Raw genomic sequence first — 19286 nt, 5'->3', positions numbered from 1 at the left:
CTTGCATACTCACTCAACCTTTTCCTTTCATTTCTGGGTTCATCATGCCAGGTCCACCTAGGGATTCAGGAGCTCTCACAAGATCTCAGTGTCTTGAGCCTCTCATTGCTGACACTGCTGGAAGTCCCTTTTCAGCATGTCCAGCTGTCACTCACAGCATAGCAATGAATTTTAGGCACATGAACAAGATGCTCACAATAATGGCATTTACACAGCTGTGTCTTTGAGATGCACTTGCCTCAGACTGCAACTTTGTATTACCATTTGTCCTTCCTGCCTACCTTGCAGCATCTGAAGAGACACATGAGCAGGGATTCCACAGCCAGCTTTATACAGCATGTACCTACCAGCTGGAACAAGTCCAGACCTATCTGATTAATGAAAAACTATGAAGTTTACCCATAAGCAGAACTACAGCTGGCTGCACTGGGAGGAGCTAGCAGGAGGAAGTGTTGCCCAAACAGTAGAAGATGGATAGAAATTAAAGGTGGTCTAGTCACAATTACCACTGTTCAGCAAAATCTAAAATTATTACCTGGATGATTACTGCAGAACTATTCTCAGATAATAAGTGGCATGTAGAAGCAATTAAGTAATGAAAAACAAGAATTTAGCTTTTATATCAATTGTAAAGTCAGGGTTATCAATTGAGCACAACCAAAACATATGCTGCCTTATCAGAACAGCCTTACCAGAAACCAGGACCCAACTCACCAGTGTAGTGTTTTGCTGTTTGCCGTACCAGACAGTCAAGGAAGGAACACCTATTTCAGAATTAATGCCAGAAAGCTTTTGATTTCTCAGACTAACAAGGAAACTACACTTGTGACAGTATCACTGCTGGCTGCACAGAATTAGTTTACACCAGCTGGACATATTTTAATATTATTTAACAGCTACTGTAAGCCCATAAAGATCAAAACCCTTGCTCAAACTTCACAGACTCCATTGACTGTTCCAGCATGTGGGCTGCTGTTTCACATCTCAACCTTTGCACAGGTTCTTTAACCACAGTTTGAGGGTAGAATTCTCCAAGATCAGCTAGGAAAACTGTCTGTGTAACTGCATCTTGTTTGTCCCATTTTCAAGTTCTCAGCATCCCTGACTCACTTAGCAGGGCTAATTTGGGGGGTTTTATTGACAACAGCAATTTTTCAAGAGTAAATACTCAGATGAAAGGAGTTCTGGTATTAAAGTAATTTTAAAATCTTGAAAATCAAAAACCATATACCCATCAGCATTTGAGAAAAACGGGTGACTTCTGAGCCAGTTCAAAGAGAGCTAGGCAGAACTTGCATTTTAGAAAAAAATTTATTTAGACATCTGTTGCTCTTAAATTATAAAAGTTAAAAAGAGCATGCAGTGCACTGACACATCACCGATTACTTCTAAAGCTGTTTTAAGACACAAGGTGGTTTCTTCGAGAGAAGACAACTCAACATGATCCAAACTCAACTATCCATTTCTCGTATTTCTCAATGTCCGCAGCAGAAACAGATTTAGAAACTTTCTTCAAAGCTATTTCAAAGTCTTCCATAGTTGTTGGCATGTGCATTTCATCTCGGGGAAGATTTCTTATTTCTTCTGGTGTCAAGCCTTCAATACGCCTCCTCATTGCCATCAATGACGCATCTCTAATCAGGAGGGTAAGAAAATAACATCATTACTCAATACAGGATGGTGAGTTGAGTTGTTTGAAAGATTCAACACAGCATATTTGAATTAAGCTGCTGCATTCAAAAAAGACTCAACAAAGAACTGTAAACATTTATGAGAAGATCTCCAAGTGCTTGTACAACCTACAATACCATGTTATCCATATTTTTCAAACATGGCAATACCAGGTACCTGAACAGCTACTATTGACAGGCTAGGCAAAAGAGGTAAAGACACTGGTTCAGCTGATGTCACTGAATGCCTATGATGTAGCTGCTGTTTACAGTATTTTTAAACAGGAACAAGGCAATAAAAATTTCACTCCTCCTAGATATAGAAGGAGTAGCTGGAGTGTGTTGAATGTTTCCTGGTTTGAACAGGAATCCCACTTCAAAGACAGGAGTATCTACCTCCAACCCATACACTCAAGAGCTAAATGTTAAACAAAATCTGTTCTGTCTGTAGCTCCTCAAACTTCTAGCCTTAACGAGCACTGACTGTTTTTACAAGTGTGTCATTTTCTTCCGTGTTAGGTTCGACTACATTTAGATTTCCAGCAGTAAATCTGGTAGCAGCAGGTGATGAGCTGGTGAGGTGATAATTAGGTAACACTGGAAGGATAATGTTCCTGCTAATTCATTGTTACATATCTTATTATAACAAGAAAATGCTGCTTATCATCTAGCAGTAAAAAAGATGGAAGTTTAATCTCAGTGATATCACAATAGTATATTGTGTTGTATCAGATGGTGAGAATCCAAAGACAGAAAAACTTACAAGTTGTCTTGTGGAAGGATTTAGAAAAATGGTTTGAGCATATTCTGTTTCAGTACTATCCCCTCCCGCTAAAGGAAACCATTACAGTCAGACTTCAGGAATTGACTAAATAATTCACAGAATCACATAATATTCCAAGTTGGAAGGGACTCACAAGGATCACCAAGTCTAAGTCTTAAATGAGCAGCCTGTACAGGGATCAAATCCATAACCTTGATATTAATAGCAAAATGCTCTGACCAACTAATGAGCTAATCTCAGTGTTAATAATAAATTAAAATCTCTAATACAGGAACTAAAATTTCAGCCCAACCAGAATGTTGCTTGTTGAACTCTATCTCAACCAAATATCACCATGCTTCCCTGTTACCGCATCATTTGTAAACCATAGGCTACTGTTACACAATGGGGTGGGGGGGACATTCCATGCATCTAATTTGCTTCCAAACAGCAGTTAAAAAAAGAGTCCAGCAAAAACAATCCAACCAACCAACCAAGCAGCCCATCACACCTTAACACACTGACAGAGCCGAAATGCAAACTTAACTCCAGGTGCTTTCTCAAATGCACTCTTGGGGCCTGGAGTTGCGCTAAAGCTCTATTCGAAAAATCAGGCAGCCACCCACAGGAAGACACAGCAGGGGCCAATTCTATTCTAAAGGCCTTTCAACATTGACAGTCCCCTTAAAACGACAATTCTAAGTTAGTTCACGCTCACATCTTATCTGCAATTTGGGTGTATTTTGTATTTCCTGAACATCGTTTTAAAATGAAGGTTCATCTTCATTTCTCCCTGGTTGTATGTGACTGCTGGGAACTGTAGTGTTACCTCTGGTTTTCACTCTGGCTCAGCAAACTTTGGACTTCACCTCAAATTCTTTAAGATAGGAGGGGCATTTCAGCAAACCAGAGATCTTGGTCCACTCACGTGTTGCTTGTGTCACTATCAAGGACTGTCATACAGGTTTGAACTTTACTATGCTTATATACTAAGAGCCTGAACCATAAAAAAAGCAGTTTTAAATCATCCACATACTTTGTCTCAATGTAAATGAAACAATCATATCCAAGAGCTATTTCTCCTGACACCATGAACAACATGTAAATACACAGGTTAATAAGATACTTTCTTAGTGATTTCAAACCATGTACATCCAAATCTCAGACGCTGCTGCCACCTCAGTCATCACTTCAGAGACTGCCATAAATAGAAGATTCAGATGTTTCTTTGTGGTTTTTAAATCTGTTTACCCTTTTTTTTGTTTAATAGTATTTGTACAAAGGGGCTTCGGTTAAAAAAATCAAAAATAATTGTGCACAAATACATACACACATAAAATTCAATGAAAAACATTACATGTATTTTCACTTCTAAAAGAAGTGTATTAATATTCAGTATAAAATTAATTACAACAACAAACACTGACAAGACTGAAGGAGACAAACTGCAACTAAAATGCACAAAGCAGCAGACCAAATAAACTCTCTTTCATATAACATGAACTCATTAGCACAAACTCCTTTCAAAGCAGAATTGAGACTGATCAAAAGAACACCAGAAATTCATCTCACAAACCTACAAATGAAACAAATCTCCACAACAAGATTCAGAGCAACTAACGTACCATTCTCTTCACAGACACTGCACAAGGTTTGTTCAGCAAACCTTACTGAGGCTCCGAACTTTTAGCTCAGTCTGCAGTGGCCCTGCTGACAGTCTTTGGTGGCAGCTTTGTGTACAGGCTACTTGCTTTCATCCCTGTGGCACAGCACACTGTCCTCTCAGCTGTGCTGACATGTGTCTGCAGAGCCGTGCTAAGAATCTAGGCAAGAAATGATCCGCATTTGAGGAAGCAGCTTTTACTCCAGCTCTCTCACCCTGCTCAAAGCACAGCCCCACAAATGTTGGGCTGGAACACCAGGAGCTCAAGCCTTGCCCTGCCACACTTCAGTGCTACCTCCAAAGCCTGAAAACAGCATTACACAGGTGATTATCAGATGACAACAGCATCTTAAACAACTTCAGTTCTCTGTCCTGTGCTGCAGATCTCAGTCTGCCACTGCCACAACTGTGCCAGTGCAAGTCTTTTAATGTAAAAGGACAACTGACACTTGTCTCTTAACATACCAATCTTCTCCTTTCCAATTTTTCAAAGAAAATATAAGGGAAGAATTAGAAGGTATTTTTAGTTAATTATTTCAGGAATCTAGGCTAGAGAATAGGCCCACAAACAACTGTATGCCAACAGTACAGAGGAGACAGGGAAATGAAGGAGGTAGCAGAAAACTTTAGTCAGTCTCATCACAAAAACCAATGTGCTGAGTACACAGCTCTTGTACCATCACACAAGACTCTACACCTTTTCCAAATCATGAAAGAAGAAAACTCCACGTTTTCACTTTAGTTATTCCAATCTCTATCACTGTTGCCTCTTACATATGGATTTCTGCAGAAGTCATATAGCTCAAGCAAAATGACTGCAACTCTACAAGTGAAAGTTTACCATCCTCTGGACAGTCCTCTTGCATGGCATTTAGTCTATATGAAAGACAATACCTAAATCACAGCTTATTATATTACTAGGTTGCAACTACTCTTCAAATGGAAATTCAGGAAATCTGTTAATGCAGTACTTCACGTTTTAGCCATATATAAAAGACAAGTTACAGTCTATTTTTATCCAGTAATTTTAATCATGTAAACTGGTTATCTTAAAGTTTTCCCAAAATTTGCAGCAGTAATAACACAAATGATGCAATGTCAACTTACCTGCATACATTGGTAATGTCTGCACCTGAATAACCCTCCATTTTCTCAGCTATGTTTGCAAGGTCAACATCATCAGCCAGTTCCAGCTCTCGCAGATTTATTTTTAGGAGTTCCTCTCTACCTTTGGCTAATCACAGAAAAGAAAATTAAGTCTGTACAATTTCCTTTTGAAGATAAATAACAAGTTGAAGGAGGATAAGAGGGAAGAATGAGAAAAATCTGTACTTGCTACAAAAGTAAATGTTCATGTTTAGATTTAAGCTGATCCTGAATCTGTAAGTGAATCTGCATACACGTATCAATTAAATTTTTAAACCAATTGATCAGAACTACAGGACTGTTGATAAAGTTTAGATTTTAGAATTTTTAACCACTCCTTTCCCTAGTTCTTCATACCTGATGGTAAAGGAATGTAAATTCTCTTTTCTAGCCTCCGTCTTAGGGCTTCATCAATATCCCAAGGAAAATTAGTAGCAGCAAGTACCATGACCATCTTAGAAGGATCATCATTTTCAGTAGCCCCCCCAACACCTGCAGTGGAGAAAAGAGGAGGTAAAAGATACATATGTTTTTTGAAATTTCACCTACAGAGAAAACAGTTCTGCAGTATTAAAGCAGCTGCTCTATTGCACTTTAATGAGCCCAAGCATAACAGAATCACCCAGTGCAACAGAGTTTGCTGTTTCATCTCTATGACAGCCTGCAAGCATAAATGGAAGCTTGGTTTGAACAGCAGCAAGGGCAGAGGCCACTGCTAAGACCAGGAGTTCCTCTCTATCATGGCTAGAAGTTGCTTGTACTCCTGCCACAACAGTGGTTCCATTTTTGTGTCAACATCTTGTAGCAGCATGTGAGGAAACAAAACACCCAACATCATCACCACACCAAAAAACAACATCCCTCACAGTATTCACCAACAGCCACACAAAAGCAGCATGACTCCCCTACAAGGTGTCTTCACTTCTGAGGTCAGGCCAAAGATTTCTTATGTACAGGTGGACTGTACAAACTGCTGAAGTGGATGTTTAAATTTGGATTTTGGACTAAATCACAACTTCTTAGAGACAGACAGAACACCTCAGTTTCTAAATACTATGAATCTGCTACAACTGGAAGAAGGTAATTTTGTTTAAGTTACTGCTCTCTATATCTACTGTTTTGCTTAGAACAACAAGATTAGGCTGTGGGATAGCCACTGCACCTAGTCTGCCTGGGACTCTGCATATAAAACACCATTTATGAATGCCCAAGTAAAAGGATTCAAATAGTTCTTACTAATAAAAATTAGATTATGTACATACTTGATATGAGAACAGTATTAGAGCTCTGCTGCTCTTTAAAGACAAAAATAAAAGGGTACCAACATCAGAGGAGGAGAAATAAATATGCAAATCCTCTGACTCATGGAATTCTATCACAAATCAGTCCATAGATTAGCACTTCTCAGTAGTTCCCTTCCTCCTCCCTGCTCCCCAGAATATAAAATGGATACCTCTATAGCAACTCTGCGTTGTTACCTACTTTTGAACGTTGTTGATATTAACCACATATCTGTAAGTGAACTCAGTATTTTAAAATGAAAACTCTCCCAACCACTTCTAAAACAGAAGACCTTCACTTGTTATTTATATTTTTAGAAGAAAAAGAGATCCCAAAGAAATTAAATGGAATGCTGCCTTTGAAGTTTAAATAGAAACAGGTAACAGTTCTTTTGAACCACTTTTTACTTAATTTTAAAGAAGTGAGTGATAGGCCAAACAGACTGAGAAGCAGGGTTTTTTTCTGCTGCTCTTTTGAAATCTTGTGCTTTCCACTGAATCTTCCATATTCTGGGTCATTAACACAAGATCATTTCAAAAAACTGCTTCTAAAGAATGAAGTTTTCCTTTTTTTTCCCCTCTTTCTTTGTGCCTCAAGTTTCCTCCAGTCCAGCAGCTCCCAGTGATCAGGTTATTTACCATCCATTTGAACCAGCAGCTCTGCCTTCACACGTCGGCTGGCTTCGTGTTCCTCCGAAGTTCCCCTGCGGCTGCAGATGGAGTCTATCTCATCAATAAATATGGTTGTTGGGGCATAAAATCGAGCCTGAAGAAAGCAAAATATAAAGCAGAAGCTGAAATAGCAGTTCACTCCCATTTAAGAAGCAGCAGCATATTCAGAGCTGAGCAGTGATGTATTTACCCCAGTTTCTAAGTATCAAATTATCCCCACCCTTCCCTCTCTTGGACCCCAGCACTCAGGTACAGAGCAGCTGAGCATTCATTCAGAGCATTTGACTAGAAGAGCTTTTGGCAAAGTCCTGTAGTTTTTTCGGGCCATAAACAAACATTTCATAAGCTATAGGTAGTTTCCCACATTAGGAGTAACATTTTTAGCTGTGAAAGTCATCACAGAAAGCTTGAGTAAGATTTTAGTTAAGGCCAAGATGAATGTTAAGCTGGGAAACCATGACATGGAACCTGTCCAAGCGATAGGTCAACTGCAAAATAATTGACCTTTTCGAAAACAAGAGCATTTAAAGACAAGGATCCAGGATAATACATGCTATTGTATTAAAGCAGTTGAAATGCTCTTCATTTTGTTATCTGCATTTTTGACCAATCACATTAAACGAGCTGGTATCCTGCCTAACAAACTATAATGTAAAAGATCTTTTATTTCCTGCCTTTTCTGATTACTGCAATTGCAACTTTGCTGTCCCCTTTAGCATTGGGCACCCTAGCAAGCACTGCACATACACCTGCTAACACATTGAAAAAAAAAAGACAACTATTTTCTGAGTATTCTTGCAAGCACTATGTGCTGTGAAGCCAGCTACAGTTTGGAAGGTCACTTCTTTTAACCACAAACAAAAAACCACCCACAAAAACAACAAAATGCACAGCCTAAATAGGGTTCTCACCCAGAAAGCAATTAATTCCATCCCTAGATTTACATTCAGGTATGTTCTGCAGTATTCACCAGCTTACAGTGAGCTACCTCTAATGTAGCAAGCTAATCTTGAAAGTAAAAGACAACCTATTCTTCAGCTTTTATAAATCCATTTAGGAATAATCTTGAAATGTAAATGGACAAGTCAGAAATGCCCCAAGCGTTTGAAGCTTGAAGAGCTGTAAATGAATGCTGAGTTCGAAACCTTGGTAAGGTTTCACTGTTCTAGAGGTGATTCTACTTCATTATCCCACTGTTCATGTTCAGAAACTTAAATCACCATTTCAAACAGCAGACGAACAAGTTTCTCAGATTCTCCTCTGTATTTTGAGGTAAGTGTGGAGGAAGAAACATTGAAAAAAGTTGTCTTGCATTCAGTGGCTACAGCTTTTGCTAGGAGGGTCTTTCCAGTACCAGGAGGACCAACCATCAGCACACCCTATTAAAATGAAAAAGAACCACTTTTAGGACAAGGATCAAACCAGAATTTTACAGTTTATCTAGGGTAATAGTAAATAGTAAAATAGTAAACTTTTCCATTGGAAAGTTATTCAAAGGTAAGTAATGAATTCACTGTGAACTTGCAAACATGGAGCTGAAGACTGTGCAGGTATCTGGCTGACATCTTTATTTTGTTATTATTTACGATACATTTTGTTACTAAAACACAGGAAGAATTTATTTAAACTGTTAAACTTTGGATCTTGGCAGAACAAGAAATTTCAAATCTCAAAATCCTACTTATGGTCACAGCAGCAGATTTTTTCATACCTTCCACGGTCTCCTAATCCCCTTGAAAAACTCTGGCATCCACATTGGTAAAACTACAGCTTCCTTAAGCAGCTTTTTGGCTTCTACTAAATCAGCAATGTCATCCCTGACAAGAAAGAGAAAGTTGACAGACTCAGATAGCAGGCAAGAAGAATCACTCCACACCTCAAAAAACCACACAATTAAACTTTTTGTTATGCATTGGCTGTCCCATAAATCCAATTCATTTTCCTGAATTATTTACGTTCTAATGGCAAAAGCCTGTAACAGCTACAGTTGACATCTGCCTGGCAGACTCCAGATGGATGCAAAAGCAAAAAAAAACATGAACTATTTCACTAAAGCACCACTGTCAGCATTCCAAGAAAGACAAGCAGAAGAAAACAGGTTGGTTAAACTTAGGCTAACTACCAATCATGCTTTCTTGTTCTGCTGAGAGTTTGGATATCCATGAAACTTAAATACCATCTTCCACTGCTACAAGAACAACTTGCTGAAGACTAGTAAATGTAGCAGAATTCTATTTAATTTAGAATTATTTTTCAGAGTTACAAAATCATTAATTCTTAGAGATACATTATAGGCTGGTCTTATTTCCTTGAAAGTAACTTTCAGGGAATTCGTCTTATCAGCATGTGCCCAAGTAACATTTTGGTTTCAAAACACATCTATATGAAGAATTAGTTTCAAATCTGAAGTTGCAATTTAAGATTCAATATAAAAACTGAAACATGTATTTAAATATTAAACTGAAATACAAGACCGTTGCATGCACACAAAGTGTTTTGAGGGACCATTCGGGTTTTTTTAAAGCCTACTTTATTTGCCAGAAGATTTTTGCTCAGTTAATCCTCACAAAACCACCTAAGCTTGGAAACATTTGGAACATAAGACATCCTTTATATAAGGTTTAATATTTAACACATTTATGTAAAGGTACTGGCACAGGGTTATATTTTATACTAGTGGCCACATTACATCCAGCAACATTTCAAAGGGTTCTGATATTGACATATCTTCTTTGTTAAGCAGTTTTCTGTCTTGATAGCGTAGCAAAACAGATTTTCAAATGAAGAGACACTGACAGACACTACAAACTTTTACATTGCAAAAGACTATCTCAAAAACTGATTTTACGACTCAGAAAATTTTGAGAAGCTTCATATGGGCCAAGTTGGACAGGACTTTAGGCAACCTGATTTAGAGAAGGATGCCCCTGCCATGGCAGGGTACTGCCTTAGCTGATCTTTAAAGGTCCCATCAAGTCCAAATTATTATATGAATCTATGTGTGGAAAAAAAATTTTTTGACCTCTAGAAGGATTCAACTACATAAGAAGTTTAGTTGCTTATTTAAAGGCAGTATAGAAAACTTGTATGCACTTTTTATATGTAAGTATCTGTTAAAATACTTCATTCTTGTCATCTCACATGAGAGGAAATAGGAACAATCAAGAGACTAGCAGCAGTACTCAAACTTACCATCGAATGTTGGGATTCTGAGAAATTATATCTCTTTCCAAAGCTTCTACTAAATCTTTGTCATATCCAGTACTATCAAATTTCTTTGGTTCAGACTCTGAAATCTCAGATGTGGATTTGTTCTACATATAAAGGATATAACAATGTAAATATGTAACAATGGTTATGCTACTAATTAATTTTTGCCACAAGTCCACAACAGCATCATATTTTTAGAAGGCGGCAACATAAACCAGCATGAAAATTATGAAGCATCCATATTACAGCTGCACTGCAGGATGGATCTGTGTTTCACCCAGATTTCTGTACTGCCCTGGTTCCATTTTCTTCTCCCCAAAGCCAGCATATTGTAGTGATACAGTTTCTTTGTTTTGGTGCCTAATCAAAACTGGATACACCTATCCCAGCGTAACAGTTCCTGCCTCTTCTCCCACAGAGGTCTGAAACTGAGACAGAGTAGGGGAAAATTACCTGTACAACTGGACTACAAAGTGTCACACTGAGAGTATCCCAAATTCTCAAAGTGTCATAAATATGCCATGTATGTGGGACACAAAAAAAAAAAAAAAAAAAGCATGACTTCCATATGTAGAATGAGCAATGGTGATCTGCAGGGAGACCATACAGGTAAAACCAGAGCTAATTAACTGATACAGAAGCATGGATATGAACAGCAGAGAAGCAGCTCTGCAGCAGAGTTGAAGTAAAGAACCTACACAGTTGAAAGGGCTTAAACAGCAGAGACCATGCAACTGAAAGGAAATAAAATGCACTAGACATACCCTGGTTCTATACATTTAACAGCAAGCACTGGTGATGGCAGAACAACTGTAAAAGAGAAAAAGAGACCTATCCTGTCTCTCTGTGGGTATATTCTGACGGACAGAGGATTATCACTCAAAGACAATCTAATTTAGCTCCCAAAAAAAGTAGTAGCTTACAACAGATAAACAATTCCACTCTTGTAGATTATACTATTTCCACAGGCCATGACATCTTGCCACAACTTAAAGGCTGCTGAAGCGAACAAACTATTGCATGGATGTTTGATTTATTTAGACCCTGGAAAAATATCAATCTACTGTTTCCTGTATGGTCTCTTACCTTGGTTATCTGCCAAATTTATAAAGACCAGAGTACAAAGCAAAAATTAAAGCACTCTGATTGCCAAGTACAGATCACAATACAAGTATACTGGGGTTTTGTTCACTTACAACTGAAGAGTATGGAGCTACAACATAGCTTCAAAAGAAAAAAAAAAGGTAAGGGTCTCATTTAAGGATTAAGTAAACCTTTGTATGCTTTGGAAGTCAATCTTGGTTTAAATTATACTCAAAGCAATTAAGCCACAAGGACGTCCCCATGTGAATGAGCTCCACCATGCTCTATTTCAGAAATTCAGCGTCATAATTTCAAACAACTGCCTTCAAGTTGCAGTAAACACATAATGGAATCACAGAATGGGTCAGGCTAGAAGGGACCACAGTGGGACATCTGCTCCAGCCTTCCTGCTCAAGCAGGGTTGTCCCACAGCACATGGCACAGGATTGTGTCCAGACAGTTCTTGAGTATCTCCAGTGAGGGAGACTCCACAACCTCTCTGGACAATTTGTTCCAGTGCATGGTTACCCACACTGTAAAGAAGTTCCTCCTCATGTTCAGGTGGAACTTCTGTGCATCAGCTTCTGCTGTTGCCTCTTGTCCTATTACTGGGCACCACCAAGAAGAGCCTGGAAACATCCTATTGGCACCCACCTTCAGATACATTTACCAGATCCCAATTTCCCAGAGCGACTGTTTGTTTTTAATTAATCCAATATATATAACCAATACTGTGCACGAACAAAAGACACCTTACAAGGTGAGATTTATATCAGCACACTGACATGAACAGAAGAAACATTTTATAGGCATGTCATTTTATAACACGCTCAGTAGAAAGAAAGAACAACCGAGTTTCTCAACTCCATGAAATTATTTGCACGTTTACCTTTTCCTCTTTTCCTTTATTTTGCTGATCCTTTTTTTCCCGGCTGCGGACTGCCTTCCCTTTATCATTGGGGTTTCGAGAGGATGGACGGTGAGAGCCTCTGGCAGCTGCACTTACACGATTATTGTGACCTCTGCAATCACTGCACGGAGCAGACTGGCGCTTCCTGGGTCCTGGCGAAGGTCTAATTAGTTGTAACACATGCAAAAAGCCTCAGTGTAAAGCCACTGGTGAGCATTACATAACCAAATCAACTAGTTACAAACTGAAAAGCCATTTTGCTCAAGATAAAAATCCGTATGTCAGGAACAAGACAGGTATTTTTGGACAGTGACTAAAAATCCATTTTACCTATGCCACAAGCTCAGTGTCTACTTGCTTAAAACAAGTGCCTTGCTTTGTATATTTCATCAGTAGAAGTAATAGGGAGTTTAGAAAAAATTAACAAACGAACAACAATTTGACAACACAGCGAAAGTAATCTAACAGTCACTTTCTGTCAAAATGCACAGTTTTGTGTCTGCTTTGCACGTACTCCTATCCCCTCCCTCATGCTACCACAGGAATGTGTTAGAACCTCCACTGAACCAGGTCAGATAGCTACTCACAAAAAAAGACAGAAAAAAACAAACAAAAAAACCACTAGACACACAGAACAATGTCTTCAGCATCCTGAACCAGCTAATTAATGCCAACAGAGACAAAAGTGAAATAAAAACTCAAAACCAAGAACCAAACAACTCAGGCAATAGCGTGGGGAGGGAAGCTTGACATTAGTCAGGACTATGTAAGATAAAACCCCAGAACATTCTGGATTAGGCTGTCTCAAAATGACACTTCCTTCACCACAAATGGTATCAAGCTGCTGCTGTGAGTGTTACACATCTAAGCTCAAGAACAAAAATTACACCACAACAGGCTGAAGTCAAAGCACACTTTGTCCTGATAAATATTAATTTAGGCCTTCAGTTTTTCCTCTTACCTACGTTCAGCAGGTACTGGCAAAGACCAGACTTCTGCATCATGAGCTGGTAATTCTTGTTGTGAGGCTTTCAATGGAGTATTGTCTAGTTTAAAACTCTCCAGTGTTTTCATTATATCTTTCACATGCTTAGCTTCCACACTTATCTCCTGCCAAACCTGATTTAAAAAAAAAAAAAAAAAAAAAGGTAGATTAAGCACATTGGAAATAACTTTGTAACAGTCCTCTGTTCAAGCCCATGTAATGCCTGGATGGATTCCAGGTTTAACAAGCTACCTAATTCTACTTCAATAAACAAAAACTACGCACATTAGATATTAAGGAGGTTTTCTGCCTTCCTCAGCACATTTAAAGAACAAACAAAGATTTTGGATTTAACATCAAAGAGACTTGACAAATTTGCAGATTAAACAGGTATGACAGAACCTAATAGACTAAATAGCAATCAAAAATAACAACCTAATAGGCAGAACATCAATGAAAAAAAAGAGGGGTTTTGTTGAGGACAAATTATCAACTTGCTATTAAGGACCTTAGTCTAACTAAAACATTGAGGGAAACAAGACCTAAATGATACCAGACTAAAAAACTTGAGCATAACAGGGGTACTCATCAGCATAGCTGCTGTGAGGGCAGACAGTGCAGTGGCTCCTCAGAGACATATTCCATTGACTGCTCTGCCACTAACAGACAAAGAAGTCATAAAGATGACTTAAACAAGTCTATTTTCCCTCAAATCATCCCAGAAAAGTACTGCTTACCTGCTGCCATTTCTGTTGCAGATAGGTATCTCTCACAGAGTACAAATACTTATTCATTTGGTCAAGAACTCCCTGGTAGTAGACCATAGCAGAGTCATAATTTCCCAGTAAGGCATATTCACGGGCCAACTTCACATTCTCAATGATCATAACAAGGCTCATGTTCAACATGAAGCTGAAAAAGAAAATAGGAAATATTAAGGAAGTAAAAAACAGAGTACTGAAACGGTTTTTGCAAGTATTTTCATATGCTTATTATCTCATTTGGCATATCAAAACATAGAAGCTGAGAAAATGCTGCTTACCAAAAAAAGGCCTAAAATAAATGTCATGCATATAAATAAGATAATTGACTTTCTATTAGTAGAAATTAAAGTTTTCATGTCACAGCTTTGTTTCTTGTCATGGAGATTCTGTCAAAAAGCCCATGTAAGATAAGTAGATTTAAATGCAGTATTACAAGTCACAGTTGCATACTCTCTTTAACTCTTTATTCTACCGTAAGATAAATTAGTATTTTACTGCACCTGGCCTGTGCTGTGTGGTTTAAACAAAAAAAACCCACAACCAAAAAACACCAAACAAGCAATAAATCAAAGCCCTTCTTCCTAATGCATTAGGTTTCATTAATTTTTTTTCACTTTAACATTCTGTGCATGTGAATTTTAATAGCCTGATTTTGCATTGTGGAGTACACTATTCTTCCATTAGTTTGATTTTACAATTCTTCGATTTTATTTAATGTTTCTTTGAAACAAGTATCTACCTTCCATGCCTAGCTTGTACCTTCCTATCACCTTTCTTACACCTAAAAAGAAATCCCTGAAAAACATCCAGGCTGTTTAAGTTATCACTGAAAGGTAAGCAAAAGCCACAATCAAATATTTAGCGTTTAACTACCCTTTTTATTTAAATTATTGTTCAAACCATGCTGATTTTCCCTATCAGTGGTGCTTGTTTGTGTTTTTTTGGAGCAAACATCATAAAGATTGTGACTCCTTCCACTTTGCAGCACTAATAGAATCTGCGCTTTTAGATTAGAATAGCACAGAAGTATTATTTATACAAGTACAGCAGAAGTAGTAGAAGTAGACTCATTCTTTACAGTGCCACTGTCCATAGAGCAGATGTTCCACATTATTGTCAGTGGCTTGTACACCCCATCCCCTTCTTAAGATACTCGTGCTGTCCCTGCTTTTCTTGTCTCTTACACACCAAGAATTTCCCCACTCTCCTCAGAATTTCCTAACCAGGCACAGAAAACATGAAAAACAGCAAAAAACACGCCTGCAAGAAAGTCATCCTGCCCTCATTTTGGTACCTGTACCCAGTGCTAGGAAGAAGCAACTGCAGACAAGCAATTCCAGCTAAGCCCTGGGATGAAGCATACTTGATACAGATCAACTATTTAAAGAATGTAAGAGGCACTGAATTCACATGCGCAATAAACAGACTTAAGACTGAATATATTTCAAGACCAGGTCAGGGTCGAGTTCGGACACACTATCAGAGGCTTCAGAAGCTACTCTTTGCACACACCTGCCAACCTATTGCTAAAATGCGAGCTCTCTATTGTGAAGAGGGGCTGCTAAGTACAAATCAAACATTTTAGGGCTTTCACTCCTTTTTATGTCTCCTTCCCAAGTAGTTTCATGCACAGAAACACAGCTCAGGCATTCCTGAGCCAACATCCTTTTCTTTTTTTGCTTCCTTCCCCAGCTTCCCTTGGAGCAAATAGCTGCTGTCAAAATTTTCAGTCCAGAACAGCAAAACTCTGGCAGCAGAGGAGCTGAAGAGGCTTTTGAGAGCCCACACCCATCCCGGCAGAGGGGACCCGCAGGGGTGAGCAGGAAAGCTGCTATCACAGAACCTACAGGGTGTCATCTCACTCTGGCCAGACACTCGCCCAGCTGGCCATGATGTCTACAAGCTGATGCAGTTAATGTGACCACCAACTACAAAGCCTAACATATCCCAGGCTAATTAGGATTTGGCGACACAGTTTGGCTTGGGAGTTTTGCTGATTTTAAGCTCAGGAAAAGAGAAAGAGCCTGAAGATGTTTGTCAGCTGCTCTATGGATCATCACACAGATGTTAACCAAGTTTTCCCTGCTGTATTTAGGAGCAAGCTTTTCCACTCCTGCTCATCCTACCAGATACACCTGTTTGCCTGTCCTGAGAATTCAAACCGATGACTAACACCACTGAAATCACAAGTTGAGCAAGATGCTAATAGACATTTTAAAAATCAAGTAATAGCAAGTTACTAAAACCAAACTAGACTTTTAAATACAGAGGGAAGTCATAGGTAACTTTTTTCACTGAATGCTAAAGAGCAACCCAAGCAGAACAGCAACTTTATATATACAGAAAAAGAAAAATAAAGTCTGTAAGAATAGTTTTCACCTGGAAATGCGAAAATAACTAGAATTAAAAAAACAAACTAAAGAGGCTAAGTCTGAAACATATGAAAGCTTGGGACCAAAAGGATAGCACTGCACATAATCAAAGAGTCAATGACATTTTCAGGTTAGAAAGGGCAGAGAATGTAAGGACAAAGTAGAAACTGACATGTAAGCAGAATAAGCTAGCAACTCGAGGAAAGGAAAAAAAGAAAAAAGAAGGTACTCATTCAAGTTTATAATGCTATTAGAATCTATCTGTTTCATCAGTGCTATTGAAAATGCAAGATAATTTGGTGCAAACTAGAAAACTAATTTAATTTGTTGCTTCATCTTGACTAATGAGAGCAAAAGAGCTTGAAGTGGCTTCCAAATACAAGGCTCTTGAGTAGAAGTGAGGCAGAAAAAGCTGCTGGCTCGGCTTATGTCTGGACACACCACTGCTGCTGCCACTTGCCTTCAGGCAGTGTCAGCAGCTGATACACTAACGACAGTCCATGGGTATGCAGCACTCCTAAGTGAAGATGGTAAAGCAGTTCTAAGGGGGAAAAAAGAAGAGTTAGAGCACTAATCTGTAGATTGAAGTAGACTGAAGTTTGTGGCAGAAGGTCAGAATATACTGGGGCAGCTCAGCAGGGTGGAGGACACGAGAGAAGCGTGACTACACACAAATCCAGAGTTAAACCAGAAGTGAAGGGATTAAAACTCTCACAAAACTAATCCTGCACTACTTAATAATTTTTAAAGTGTGTACTTAGCAATATCACATGTGTTTACAAATACTTGGTGCTATCACGTAACAGGATGTCAAAGCAGCAGGTCTGCACTTATCAGCCACGACCTTTCCATGAATCATGACCAGTGGAGTTATCTAGGTTCCAACAGCTGCTGAAACAGTGAAGAGCTCATCAAGTTTACAGTGAACAGGATAAAAAGAAAATAACCTAAGCACTTTGCCTTGCAAGTTTAATTCTTCACTGTGTACAAACATACAGACTTCACAACAAAAATAATCACTCTTCACACCAGCTGTGAGTATATAAGGTTCCCTGAAACTAACCCATCTCTAGTTACAAAATACATTTTATTATTTGCTCCAAGGACGTAAAATATTTCTAGAGTTGAGAATAGTCAAGTCCAGCAAGGGTTGAACCTAACAAAAGCTTGTGACAATGAGGTTTTGGAACTTATTTTTATATTTCATTTTAAAGATACCAGCCTAACTATAGGGATATTTCATGTTTTCCATAATAACTTCAAGAAATCATTAGTGGAAATGACTGTAAGTAATTTCTGTTCGCAGCCATATGCCAGAATCCAGGAACACTGCATCAATCCTGTAACACAAAGAAGTCCCCCAAACTTTAAAAAATAAAAGAAGAAATTGATGTGTAGATATTAAAAGTGAATATTAACACTGGAGTGTATAAATTACTGTGGTGGACCTGCTAACTCGAAGAACAGCATGAGCCATAGATGGAAAATACTTCCAATGAGTTCTTTGCTCCAACCTTAATGACTGGACTAAGTCAGAGCCTGAATTTTGGCAGAGCGCACACGTTTCCATTATTTCATCCTGCTATACAGGCTCTGACATCAAAGCAACCGTGTAATATTTGCAAAGTTCTCTTGGCAAGCCAGATGAGAAAAAACCACCCCAAAGTAACAGCTTTCAGGAATTAGGAGTTTTTACTGATGACACGATGGCGTGCATCACCTCTGAGCTCCCTTTCACCTTTAATACTCTTCATAACATCCATGGCCAGCAACATTTGGTATCAACAAGTGATTGCGTTGATTACTTGGGAAGAAGAGCTGCCAGACTTACGGGATACTAAACAAAATGGTTGTCATGCAGTTGCTGCATTTAACAGTAATAGCAGCCACAAACTTAAGCACGGCTGGCAGTTTGTGCAAAATAAAAAACATTTTTAAAATCAATCACTAGATATACACCTGGCATGTGATTTTACGTTTTCCAGGCTAAGCCTTTCAGAAGGCTTTATTAAACAGACTACTTTCTCCCCTCTTCACTCTTTTTGATGATCAATGTTAAATTAACAAATTCCTCTGGAATTTTAGAGAGGTCCGCGGCTGAATAGATATTTGGAATTGCTGTCTGCAGCTTCTCTCTATCTGGAGAGAAAACTTTCATCACTGCAGATTACCGCACACTAACAAAAAGCCCGAAAACTAACAAAGCAGGTGGAGGGCGAAGGGAGACTGAGGAAGCAGAGCCCTGTGCCCGGGCCAGCGCGGCAGCCCCGGAGCGCAGCCGGGCGGGTTGCGGGGCCGGGCGCGCCGGCCGCACACCTGCGGGCAGCGGCAGCCCCCGACGGCGATGCCCCGTGCGGCGCCGAGCACGTGTGAGACGCAGCCCGGACATCATGAGCTCCGTGCTCGTGGTCCCGGCTGTCGCGACAGCAGCTCCGGCAGCGGGGCAAAGCAGCCGGAGCCCGCCCGTGCCCGGGAGCGCTCGGGGTGGCCCCGCCACGCGGGGCGCGGCCATCGCCCCCCGCCCCGGGCCCGCCTGTGCCGGCGGCCCGGAGCGCACTCGCGGGCCCCTCTCGCTCACTTACTCCTCTCCGGTGCTCGCACCCGCGGCGGCAGCAGCAGCTCCCGGCGGCACCAAGCACGACCCCTTTACTTCTTCCGCCCCCTTCCTCCTGCAGCGGCTCTGGCCCCGCCCCGGCCCTGCCCGCCGCCTCCTCCCGCCGCCGCCGGCAATTTTTGAAGGCAAATCCGGCTGCGTCACTTCCAGCCTG

The 19286-nt window shown here is 39.7% G+C and overlaps 1 protein-coding gene across 2 annotated transcripts; it reads right to left on the bottom strand.

The window, feature by feature from the left end:
• Nucleotides 1–1292: 1292 nt before the first annotated feature.
• Nucleotides 1293–19258, bottom strand: KATNA1 (katanin catalytic subunit A1). 2 transcript variants are annotated; one of them, XR_015802473.1, is made up of 12 exons: nucleotides 19101–19234; nucleotides 14120–14294; nucleotides 13359–13516; nucleotides 12377–12560; nucleotides 10387–10508; nucleotides 8906–9011; nucleotides 8415–8573; nucleotides 7162–7288; nucleotides 5600–5734; nucleotides 5204–5330; nucleotides 4059–4256; nucleotides 1496–1634 (listed from the first exon to the last, which is right to left on the bottom strand). XR_015802473.1 is itself a non-coding variant. In XM_014874190.2 (11 exons), exons 2-11 carry the CDS (start codon nucleotides 14288–14290, stop codon nucleotides 1436–1438), a joined length of 1488 nt encoding a protein of 495 aa, XP_014729676.1. In that variant the 5' UTR covers nucleotides 14291–14294; nucleotides 19101–19258; the 3' UTR covers nucleotides 1293–1435. The 2 variants fall into 2 exon arrangements, 1 of the variants encoding a protein (XP_014729676.1); XM_014874190.2 differs by lacking the exon at nucleotides 4059–4256 and having other exon boundaries at nucleotides 1293–1634; nucleotides 19101–19258.
• Between the last annotated feature and the right edge of the window lie 28 nt (nucleotides 19259–19286).

The sequence above is a fragment of the Sturnus vulgaris genome, chromosome 3 (genome assembly GCF_052056855.1).
Source record: "Sturnus vulgaris isolate bStuVul1 chromosome 3, bStuVul1.hap1, whole genome shotgun sequence".
Classification (NCBI taxonomy): Eukaryota; Metazoa; Chordata; class Aves; order Passeriformes; family Sturnidae; genus Sturnus; species Sturnus vulgaris.
This window is presented reverse-complemented; position numbering and strand designations above follow the sequence as displayed.

Coding starts and splice junctions, on each gene's coding strand:
- KATNA1 (XM_014874190.2), bottom strand. CDS start 14,290: ATGTTGAACATGAGCCTTGTTATGATCATTGAGAATGTGAAGTTGGCC. Junction 7,289..8,414: donor TTCGTCTGCTGTTTGAAATG/GTGATTTAAGTT, acceptor TGCTTTCTTCAG/GCTCGATTTTATGCCCCAAC. Junction 5,331..5,599: donor TTACATTCCTTTACCATCAG/GTATGAAGAACT, acceptor TTCTGTGATTAG/CCAAAGGTAGAGAGGAACTC.